At 41.5% G+C, this 12,329-nt stretch overlaps 1 protein-coding gene across 4 annotated transcripts in view; it reads left to right on the forward strand.

Moving 5' to 3' along the window:
• The window catches only part of ankrd6b (ankyrin repeat domain 6b), an 87,656-nt gene that overhangs the window by 25,511 nt on the left and 49,816 nt on the right, over positions 1–12,329 (forward strand). For all 4 annotated transcript variants that reach the window (XM_020532047.2, XM_048596954.1, XM_048596955.1 and 1 more), the window contains exon 3: positions 11,800–11,898. In XM_020532047.2, the coding sequence (XP_020387636.2) occupies positions 11,800–11,898 (99 nt within the window). The remainder of the gene's footprint in view (positions 1–11,799; positions 11,899–12,329) is intronic.

Here is a 12,329-nt window from a genome sequence, read left to right on the forward strand (position 1 = left end):
ACTCAATGTTCTAACCCTGTCTGGAGGATGGATTCCCTTCCCGTAATATGAGCACAAAACTTTACCAGGATTGAATGACGGATAATTGGATGGTGTGAAATCTTCCATCCATTTGTAAATATTTGATTTAAGCAACATGAGCCACATAGAAAGATCAAAGCATTGTCCTGCATTTGCAGTTGAGATTATACACGGAAAGCTGGCGTCAGCAGTATTGAAACATTTGCGGTCAGTGAAAGATGATTTTATGCAACTCTGGTCAGTTGGACAACATTCACAAGTAAGTTCATTTTGCATTGCTTTGACTGACACTGCTGTTCTGTAGGATGCTGAAGGTGCTGTTCCATTTGACGAACGTCCTTGTGTCCTTACTCGGCACAAAGGTGCAGTCCTTATCCTCGCCATCAATCACACAACCTCAGGCCATCCTGCGGTAATGTGGAGCTGAATTTCCAAGGATTGGGCAGTGTCCTGTGTGGACAGTACTGGTACAAAGACATAACCTGCATGTAAAGCTGGTGTTGAGGGGACATGTTATAGCCCTTGGTGGCCCCCATGAAAGAAGGTGTGGCATTACAGATTCACTGGACAGCATGACACAGCATTCTGGCCTCTACATCTAGACAAAGTAAAAGTAGTTTTAATCAACCTGTTCAGAGTTGCCATTACACACCTCTGGAGCAGGTGGGATTATGAACCTGGGCCCCCCAGGTCCAGGGGTAGGGACACTCCCACTGCACCACAGGAGCTATAGTGCTACTGTCACTCTCTTATCTGCTTGACATTCTTTGGCAGATGAGAAATTGTCACTCTCCTGGATCTTTACTGGATCATGCTGTTGCTTCAAGTTCTGCAGTAGAGATTGGCTGCGCAACAGCTGAAGGCTGATGCTGGGCTTGGGTTACTTATTCATTAGTTGTGCTGCCCTCAGTACAGTGCCCACTGGGATGACCTCAAATTTTGTGGCTGGATCTGTTGAGGATGGATCTAATTGGAGATGGTCATTGCCTGGCATTTATAAGGTGTGAATGTGACTTGCCACTTGTCAGCCCAAGCCTGGATATTGTCTAGATCTTGTTGCATTTGCGCATGGACTTGCTCAGTATCTGAGGAGTTGCAAATGAGTGCAATCATTGGCAAATATAACTTCTAACCTTGTGATGGAGGGAAGGTTATTGGTAAAGTAGCTAAAGATGGTTGCGCCTAGGACAATGCGCTGAAGAACTGCAGAGATGTACTGGAGCTGAGATGGCTAATCTCCAACAACCATGGCCATCTTCCTATGTGCCAGATATGACCATAACAAGCAGATAGTTTGTTCCCTGATTCCCAGAGAATCCAGTTTTGCTAGGGCTTCTCCATGCCACACACCATCAAATTGATGTCAAGGGCCATCACTCTCACCTCTCCTCTGGAATTCAGCTCTTTTATCCATATTTGAACCAAGAGTGTCAGCAGAACCCATCAGTGAGCAGGTTATTGCTGAGCAGATGCTGTTTGTTAGGACTGTTGGTGACACCCTCTATTACTTTACTGATGATCAAGGGTAGACTGATGGAGCAGGAATTAGCCAGATTAGATTTGTCCTGCCTTTTGTTTCAGGACATACCTGGGCAATTTTCCACATTGTCGAGTAGAATCCACTGTTGTAGCTGTACTGGAACAGCTTAGCGAGAGGAGTGGCAGGTTCTGGAGCACAAGTCGTCAGTACTATTGTCAGAATGTTTTAAGGGCCCGTAGTCTTTGCAGTATCCAGCATATCTGACCATTTCTCGATATCACGTGGAAGGAATTGAATTGGTTGTAGACTGGTTTCTGTGACATCAGTGACCTCTGGAGGAGGCAGAGGTGGATCATCTACTCTGCTTGTCCAGACCTAGTTGTATTTGAACATGGACTTTCAGTATCTGAGGAGTCGCCAATGGTGCTGAAAATTGTGCAATTATTGGCGAATATCTCCACTTCTGACCTTACGATGGTGGAAAGGTCATTGATGATGCAGCTGAAGATGGTTGGGCCTAGGACACTCCCCTAAGGAACTCCTGCAGACATGTCCTATAGCTGAGATGACTGAGCTCCAACAACCAAGACTACCTTTCTATGTGCCAGGTATGACTCCAACCAGCGGAGAGTTTGCCCCCTGATACCCATCAACTCCAGTTTTGCTAGGGCTCCTTGATACCACACTCAGTCAAATGCAGCCTTGATGCTGTTACAACAGGGAATAGCCGAACCCCTCTAAACTAAAACACAAACCCCAGTCTGCTATAACAGGAGTAGGGGTTCCCCTCTAATAATTACTCCCGAAACACCAAGAGATGATCCTCTTTCCATCTTGTAATCTATTAGGAGAGTAGTTAAAAGAAAGACGATCCCTGATCTCCATTTTACAAGTAACAAGAAACAATTTATTTATTTACACACGTACGAGAAAAGTTCTGAGGAAGGGTCACTAGACCTGAAACGTTAACTCTGTTTTTTCCTTCACAGATGCCACCAGACCTGTTGAGCTTTTCCAGCAACTTTGTTTTTGTTCCAGATTTACAGCATCTGCAGTTCTTTTGGTTTTTAATTTATTTGTTTAACCCAACAATGAACAAATTAACAAAATTACTAACAAATCAACAATTCCCCCCTATACTACTAACTACTTCCTAACTGGCCTAAATTCTAGGGGAATGCTACTTAAATAAAGACAAGTCCCACTAATATAAATCCAATTAATAAGAAGGAATAAATTATAACTTTATCTCTCCAAGTTCGCACTGACTGTCTTCTGGAATATTCTGTCATCTCCGGTCTTTTCACAAACACCTTTCTTCCGTTAATTCTGCTGTCAGGGATGTTTTGTCTCTGTAATTTCTTCAATGAGAACTTTGAGCTAAAATACCGTGGTTCCTGTGATTAACTAGATGGGCTTTCTCTGAGAGCTGAATGGTGCTAACTCTTTCAGATGGCAGTTGGCTCTCCCCAATTTTCCAAATATCCTCATTTTACATTCCCATAATGACGTAATCAAATTCTTATAATATGATTGGTTACAGGTTGTCAACACCATCATATTTAATTTCAATTAACTTTCTGTATCTAGGTGCTTTGTTTAAATTAATTGGCCAAATTCAAACTTGTTGTCTTGGAAGAAAAGGACACTGCTTGGCTGTTCTATACAGAATGTTTCCGTTCAGGCACTTTCTGTGCACCTGCATTTATAAACTTGCAAGCACAGGCTCTTAAAGGGGCAGTGGCACTCTTTTCCCTGCGATCATTTTTGCCAACAAATTCTAACTTCCTGCCTTCCAATTTATGAATACTCCACCCAACTTTGTAACAGTATGAAGGACTGTCACTCTTACCTCAGCTCTGGAATTCAGCTCTTTTGTCCATGTTTGAACCAAGCCTGTAATGAGGTCAGGAGCTGAGTGGCCCTGGTGGAACCAAACTGGGCATCACTGAGCAAGTTATTTCTGAGCAGGTGCTGCTTGATAGCACTGTTGATGACACCTTCCATCACTTTCCTGATGATTGAGAGTAGACTGATGGGGTGGTAGTTGGCCAGGTTGGATTTGTATTGGCTTTTTATGTACAGGACGTACCTGATCAATTGTCCATATTGTCAGGTCGATGCCAGTGTAATAACTGTACTCGAAGAGCTTGGCTAAGGGTGCAGCAAGTTCTGGAGCACAAGTTTTCTGTACTATTGTCGAAACATTGTCAGGGCCCGTTGACTTTGCAGTATCCAGTGTCTCCAACTGTTTCTTGATGTCACACGGAGTGAATCAAATTGGCTGGGGACTACTGGAGGAGGCCGAGATGGATCATCCACTCGGTTCTTCAACCTTAACTTCTGCACTGATGTGCAGGACTCTTCTATCATTGAGGATGGGAACATTTGTGAAGCCTTCTCCTTCCAGTGAATTATTTAATTGTCCACCACCATTCACGATTGGATATGGCTGGACTGCAGAGTTTAGATCTAATCCATTAATTGTGGGAGAGCTTAGATTAGATTAGATTTGAATTAGATTGAATTTGATTAGATTAGCTCTGTCTATCACTTTCTGCTTATGCTACTTGACACACAGTTGTCCTGTTTGTTAGCTTCACCAGGTTGACCCCTCATTTGATGATGATGGAATATCCAAAGACTTTCTGTACGGTGAACTGTCCACTGGGTCTAGGCTTCCTTGGGGTTCATGTTTTAATGTTGAATACAGGGTTAATCACCGCAGTGAAAACCATCATTTTAGGATAAGGAAGACTGCTTTAACATTCTAAATGAAATAGGTGGGGAGCTAACTGCAGTAATTACAACACTGCATTAGCCAAAGAACCATTTTTTTTTATGGGGGTGTAAAAGGTTCTTGTTCTGCTTTGGAACGCTTTTAGAACTCCATCTTTAAATAGGTTGCACTCACCATTTAACCTTCTGTGAATGGCAAAACTCAACTTGAAACAGTGGAGGCCTGGAAAGCTTTATAAATAAATCTGAATTCAAGTCCATACTTCACTTTGTTGCTTGGATACCAGACATTCTTTTCATGGGGTACCCGAAACAGAACTGTGGCGTGTCTCCAAGCAGTTATGAAAGAACCTCTGTTCACTGATGCTATAACAACCTGTTTCCTTAAGCTCCAGAGCAAGGTCCTTATTAGCCGACTCACTATATGGATATAGGTCCTCTGTGTAGCTTTTTTGGTGTTGAATATAAAAGTACAAATCCCCCAGTCATGTGTGTCCTTCTTTTATGTTAACCTAATCTGACCTCAGAACAGACTGAAGTTGACTTTAAGAATTGGAGATTCAGTACAAATTAAACTTTTAACGTAGAATGCTAACAAGAGATCTCAAATAAATGTTGTGATGTGATTGTTACTATAAATACATGTATATTAACAGAACATTTATGCCACTGTCTGGGTCTTAATTCAGGTCAGGGCAGTCATCTTATAAAAGAGTATGAAGATTGAAAACGGGAGAATGTTTTACAAGTAACTCCTACTTCAACTTTTCAGTTATCCCTGGCTTAAAATGAAAAGAAAGGTATAAGAAGTTACAAGATTATTACAGCACAGAACGAAGCCATTCGGCGCATTGTGTACGCACTGGCTCTGCAAGCAGTTCACCGAGTGCTGTTTCCCCACTCATCTCCCCATAATCCTAAACATGCTTCCTTTTCAGTGAACAGTCTAATGCCCTCTTTAATGCCTCAACTGAATCTGCCTCCTCCTCCACACTCTCAGGTAGTGCATTCCAGCCCTGAACCATGCTGCATGAAAATGTTTTTCCTCATGTCTCTTTTGCTTTGTTTCATTGTTTGTTTAGTTTGGCTGTGCCCAGGTTATTCTGTGTTTGACTCCTGCCCACTGGGGGCTGACCTCTTTTCGAAAACTGAGCTTGCAAAGCTCTCCGTGAGCTTTTAAGATGGCAACGTGTGCTGCAGAGAGAGTTGGCAAATCCATTTTGCACTTGAGGCTTTATCACATCAACTCCCACCTCATATCATCCCATCCACTCAAAAATAATATTCACTCCCAACTCTAAACTTCCTTAATAAATGAAAGCAAGTGATTTATGAAGTACAATAAAATTATAGCTGTTCTTTAACCTTTTGTAGTAATATCCTGGAGATTAATTTTCTGATCTAGGAGACCCCTAGACAATCCAGGAGAGTTGGTAACTCCAGTCTGGAGCATCATTTATCAGAACAGAATGAGTCATATTTATACTGTAAATAAAGTTCACAAACAAGGAGCTAAAAATGATCATGCCCCAAGTCCCCTTACAACTTTCCTTTATTTTGAATAACTAAAAGGATGATGAAACACCACCAGCAGGAGAACCTCCTGTACAATTATTAGGAATGCAATTAAAAATTTTACTTCACTGTCAGTAGTCCTGGTCTCCCACTGTCCTCCTCACAGCTCGTTTTCTACTTTGTTCTCTCCATTATTGCCAAACAACATTTCCTGGCATACAGAAAAGATATGGAGGCAAGGCAGGTGAATGGAATTAAGCTACAGAACAGCTGTGCACTCACTAAATGGCAGAACAAGGTGTTACCGTGCAGTGGTGTATCCCATCTGCCCTGGAGGTGTGTCGTAAAATGTCGCAACAGGTTATTTAACATTAATTTAAATGGCAGATCAGATTTGAGGAACTAACTGATCCACCTCTATATTCTTATGAGTTCTGGTCATTTGCTCCAAGAATTCTTAGGAAATTTCAAACTTGCTGTTTAGTATCTTGCCTTAAAAATAGCTATCTTCAGTGTGATTATACTGTGTATATTCCCACATAAACACCAGGGCCAAGCAAGTTGTCTCCTGTCTGTAATGAGTGCAATAAATATAACAGTATATAATATTATTGAGCCATCAGTGTACAGAATCTAAAGGTTATCTCTGGAATTCAGATTTTCAGAAAATAGTCCTGGGCGGGGGTTTCTTGATGTACAATTAAGTATTGCTGAAGGGGTTATAGGAAGGTGTTTTGTTTCATACTTCACCTTTCTGTTAAACAAAATTAATAGGTTGAGGAAAGTTGAAATATTCTTGACCTTTGCAGCTCTTGGTGATCTGTCAGCCTCCTGTTTAACACTCACTATCAGACAGGACAATAACATCAGTAATCACTTGGCAATTCGGCTGATGCAGAGTAGCACCAATGAGCTTTAACAAGTTACAACTTAGTTTTTAACTGGCTCTGTATTGTTCTTAGCCCATTTATCAGAGAAACTGTGAAGTAGACTCTTTTGGAGAAAGAAGTTGCATCTAGAAGTACAATCTATGCAGTTAGATTCTAAACAGAATGTAGAAGTAGATAAATGTAGAGTAGAGATGCAAGTAAAAATAAATCATAAAAAATAAAAATGACTTTCTGGTCCTTGAATCTCCTTCTACTTAGGCAGTTCCTTCAGACCACTGAAGGACTGAAGACTTGCATCCACTCTGGTTCAAATGGCCCTGAAACAGCTCCAGTGCACAAGTTGCAGACTGTGTCACCCATAGGGAAGGTGATGCTTGAAGGACTGGGTAGCAGGTTTCTGTGCTTTCTCTGATGCCTCAGCTTAACCTCTGCATGTTTCCAATGAAGTCTTTCAATGTGTTTGGTGCCTTCCCAAATTAACCTTCTCCATATTGGACAGTCGCAAGCCAGGGTCTCCTGTGAGTTGATGGATAGGTTCAACCTCTTCAGAATGGGCGTGGTTAGCACTGCTGCCTCACAGTGTCAGGAACCTGTGTTTGATTCCGCCAATGGGCGACTGTGTGAAGTTTGCACGTTCTCCCCATGTCTGCGTGGGTTTCCCTCTGGGTGCTCTGGTTTCCTCTCAGAGTCAAAAGATGTGCAGATTAAGTAGCAGGCTAAATTGCCCATTGTGACCAAGGATGTACAGGCTAGGTGGATTAACTGGGAAATGCAGGGTTATAGAGTAGGAGGGTGGGTCTGGGTAGGATGCTCTTCAGAGGGTGATTGTGGACTTGATGGGCTGAATGGCCTGCTTCTGCACTGTAGGGATTCTATAAAATGCGTTGAGGATATCTCTAAAGTATTTCCATTATTCTTTTGGGAGTCTTCTGCTGTAGCTGAGCTCAAAATAGAGCAATTGCTTTGGGAGATGGGCATATAAACAACAATCTTCACCCATCAGAGCTGGTTTTGAGTGATGAGCACCTCAATGCTGGGCTGCTTGGCTAGTTGGCAGAGGATGCCGCTGTTTATTTCGTACCACTGGATTTGGAGCATTAAGTAAATGTACCATTGTTGGTACTTCTCCAGTGAGGTGCCAGTTGAGTCTTGCAGGCATTTCGGGCATCGAGGTCAAAGAAGATGAAATTTAAGAGAGGGTATATTGAAGACTGACTAGAATTCACAGAAGTAACAAAGCTGTTACTTTCTTATACTCCATTCCAACTGTATAATTTGCATATTTAAGGAGGATTGAATAATTATGGTCAGAATTTCTGCTAGTTCTTCTCTGGACTTTTTACAGATTAGGTTACATGAAATCAACCCCAGTTACTTTTATTCAGATGAGTTCTGTTATTTCTTGAACGAATTGCTTTTCTACAATTAAGCAAAATGATTCATCTGTGTCTTTCTCCAGCATCTACAATGTGGTTTCCATTCTCTCTTGTATAAAAATGATTTACAATGTATCTTTGCTGTCTGTAATTGGACTCCCTCCACTTAATCCCTGAGCATGTCATTAATTTGCTTTAATTATTGTGTTCTTTTCTGTCATTTGCTTATAAAAGACCGTAACGTTTCCTTTTATGTTATCACTGGAGCATTACACAACAAAATATGACACTGAGCCACATTATGAGATATTATTGGTCAAAAAGGTAGTTTTTAAGAAGCATTTCAAAGGAGGAAAAAGAATTCTAAAAATGGAAACATGTAAGGTAGATGACTGTAAATTGGTTTTCTGTTTATCAAACAGAGCTATGACATTAGATTTCACTGTATTACGTAAATGGCATTGAGGTTGTAGACATGCTCGCCGAGCCAGTGGGTTTGGTTGCAAACGTTTCGTCACCCTGCTAGCTAATATTGTCAGTGCGCCTCTGGTGAAACGTTGGTGTTCTGTCCTGCTTGTTATTTATACGCCTCAGTTTGCTGTGGTAGTTGGTATTACTTCCGGTTTTGTTTTTCACTGGTTTGTACACAGGGTCTAATTCAATGTGTTTGTTGATGGAGTTCCGGTTGGAATACCAGGCCTCCAGGAATTCCCTGATGTGTCTCTGTTTGGCTTGCGCAATTATGGATGTGTTGTCCCGGTCGAATTCATGTCCCTCGTTGTCCGTGTGCAGTGAGATAAGTGAGAATTGTCGTGTCTCTTGGTGGCTAGTTGGTGTTCATGTATCCATATACCAATGTTTCACTGGAGGCGCACTGACGATGTTACCAAGCAGGGTGATGAAGCATTTGCAATCAAACCCACTGGCTCAGCGAGCATGTCTACAACCTCATCCAGAACCCGAGCGACAAATCTTCTATAAATGCCATTGTTCGCTGCCAGACAGAACCAGGTGAATATCATTTGTCTGAAGGTAATACAGTTAGCTTGATTACTACTCACCATCCATCAATGCTGTCAAGCATACAGGAATAAAGGCTGCATCAGGCCAGGCTGAGGTTATGGTTTAGATGATGAGCTGATGAGTTTTAAGAGTTTCTATTGCTTGGCAAACACAAAATAAATATTTATCAAATACTTTCTAACAACGAACACTGTTCCTTAAAAATGTTTCCACTCATGTCAAGTGGGTGGCATGGTGGCTCAGTGGTTAGCGCTGCTGCCTCACAGTGCCAGCGATCTGGGTTCAATTCTAGCCACAGGTGACTGACTGTGTGGAATTTGTACATTCTCCCTGTGTCTGCATGGGGTCCCTCTGGGTGCTCTGGTTTCCTCCCACAGTCTAAAGATGTGTAGGTTAGGTGGATTGGCCACAGGAAATGCAGGGTTACAGGGATCTAGGTGGAATGCTCCTGGAGAATCAGTGCGGACTTGTTGGACCGAATGGCCTGCTCCAACACTGTACGGATTCTATGAAAGCTGTCTAATTTTTGGATAGCTAGAACTAATCATTACATGTAAATCACTTGGATAGGTATGTGAGAAGTATTGCAGAACACACCCCACCTTAAAGTTTTTGTGGGAGCTTTTTAGTAAATTTATTTTCTGATGAGCTTCTCAGCAAATTGCAAGCCTCAACACTAAAGGACACCTCACCAAAAAAGCTGCCAGCCAATCAGTGGCCTAGAGATCATGACTGCAGACCTACCTTTTCAGGGATCCAACATAAAAAAGATAGGTGTTTCACTGTTGAGTCTCAAGTGATAAGGATCGGGTTGGAGAGAGATGTATCAGGGAGATTTAGAGGCAAATGCAGTAGATTGGCATTCAGCAATGACCAAGTTGCCCAACATTGACCCCCAGTTGGGGCAAATGGACAGCACTGAAACACGGCAGAAAGGTAATCCTGATTTTTCAGTTATATTCCCTAGCTGCTGGCAGGCCGATAATTGTGTTGATGGTGAGATGAGGCCCTTAAGTAGCTTAAGGGCTTAAGGGCTTTAATCACTTAAGGGCTTTAATTTCTGGCAAATTGAGAAGGTTCCCAGGAGACCTTCTGATCCAGCAATGAGTTGCCATCGTAGGAAAAAGAGGCTGAGAATCTCTCCAGGGTCTAATTGCTCAATTATTTGACTTTTTTGCCACCTTCCTCATCATTTCTAAGGAGGAGGAAATTGCACCTAAAGAATTATAATTTTTTTACAGCACAGAAGCAGTCCATTTGCTTTGTTGTGTCCATGCTGATTCTCTGTCGGGCCTACTCATCTGGTCCTTTTCCCCCTATTCCCCTCAGCGATTTGGGTAATATCTAAGTCCCTCATGAAAACCTGAATGAACCTGCCTCCACCACATAAATGCAAACTCCTGAGGACATAGAAAACTCTGCTGTCCATGTGCTTACTTGCACAAAGTCCCATTCACCTGTCACCCCTTTGCTTGATGATTAGTTTTTGTTCCTGATACAGGACAATTTTAAAATTCTCATCCTTGTTTTCAAATCACTCCATGACCTAGCCCTTCTCCAATTTTGTAACATCATAGAATCCCTACAGTGTAGAGCAGGCCATTCAGCCCATCAAGGCCACATCAACCCTCCAAAGAGGATAACAGCCAGAGCACTGCTCCCCCCACCCAATCCTGTCCTTGTAACTCTGCATTTCCCACAGCCAATCCACCTAACCTCCATATCTTTGGACTGTGAGAGGAAATCCACACAGGCATGGGGAGAATGCATAAACTCCGAAAAGACGGTCACCCAAGGCTGGAATCGAATTCGGGTCTCTGGTACTGTGAGCCACTGTGCTGCCCCAAGTGATAGACACAAGGCTGAATTCTGCAGTTCAGACCATTATAGCTCAATTGTATTATGAATATTTCAGTTGATTTGAAGACTTATCAAAGAATATTTTTAAATGATAACCTATACTTAACAACTTCTACATGGAACGCCTCTTCAATGAACAGGAGAATAAGGTATAAAATTAAAATTGGGTGTTGCTAAACTTGTAAAAATTATAACAAACTGTTAGGAGTTTTACTTTAGTAACTAAGAAGCTGGCAAAGAGATTATAACATGAAAGTCCTTATTTATGAGAAGAGATAAGAGAAATTGGTATTCAGCTCTAAAAAAGATTAAACAGAGACCAAATCAAAGTGGTTGAAATTATGAGGAATTTTTGGAGGTAATTTAGGAAAGTAATTTTACCTGATTAACAGCAGCTAAAATTCATACATTAAAGACTATTGCCAAAGAACAAAAGAAGGACAAATTAATTTTGTCTTTCATATGCAGAGGTTATGAGAATATCCCAGCAAAAATATTGATGGAAGTAAAATCCAGGGAGCTTTTAAAGGGAAATTCGAAAAATAGACATTTGAAAAGGAGTTAGACATGAGGTGCGGAAATGAGGGACAGCCAATGATTTTTTCAGAGACCTAGCACAAGTGCAATGAACTGAATGTCTTCCTGCTGCAAATTTCTGTGGTTAATGTGTTGTGATTCTTAAGGGATGGCATATAAAATGTGTGAATCGAATAGACAGCAGGTGGATAAGGAAAAGGCAAAAAAGTTAAGAATCAAACTTGTGGAACACGCATGCCGGCTGTGCAGTGGCGAGCTGGTAATTGTACAAGTTGCAAAAGAGTCTCCTTGTGATTGAGATTGAGTGAAGCCTTTATGCATTAAATCACTTCTCATTGTTGCTGCTTGTCATTTGCAGCATGGACGTACTGCACTGCATTTGGCTGCGTACAAGGGCCACATTGACGTTGTGCGAATTCTCCTGAAAGCCAGTTGTGATCTGGACATCCAGGATGATGTAAGTGAAAGGTGATTGGATTACTCCTTGTCAGGTGACTTTGTTTTGTGCCTTGCATTTCACACATGCTTCAAAGCAAAGATTATTTTTGTGAGGGTTTAAAGAGGTCTGAAGAAAAACATTGGGGGCTATGCCACAAAAAGTGGAAACCAGGATAATATTGGAATTTTTCTCATCGTTGACTGAAAGTATCTGTAGTCTTTCTAAATATGACAACTAAGTTTGACTTTTTCCTTTTTCAATGGCAGTTTAAATCTGGTGCCCAAGTCCAGGGATATCTCTGCATGTAGCTCCAGTAATATGAACAGAGTAAGGAAACGGTCATGTTGATGCATGGTAAACCTGCACATTAAAAAATACTTAATATCCTCCTCTTATAAATTTTCAGATAACAAAATAAAAAGTAAGATCCACACCAGATTGAAGCTGAA

Source organism: Rhincodon typus, chromosome 5, assembly GCF_021869965.1.
Source record: "Rhincodon typus isolate 14 chromosome 5, sRhiTyp1.1, whole genome shotgun sequence".
Taxonomy (NCBI): Eukaryota; Metazoa; Chordata; class Chondrichthyes; order Orectolobiformes; family Rhincodontidae; genus Rhincodon; species Rhincodon typus.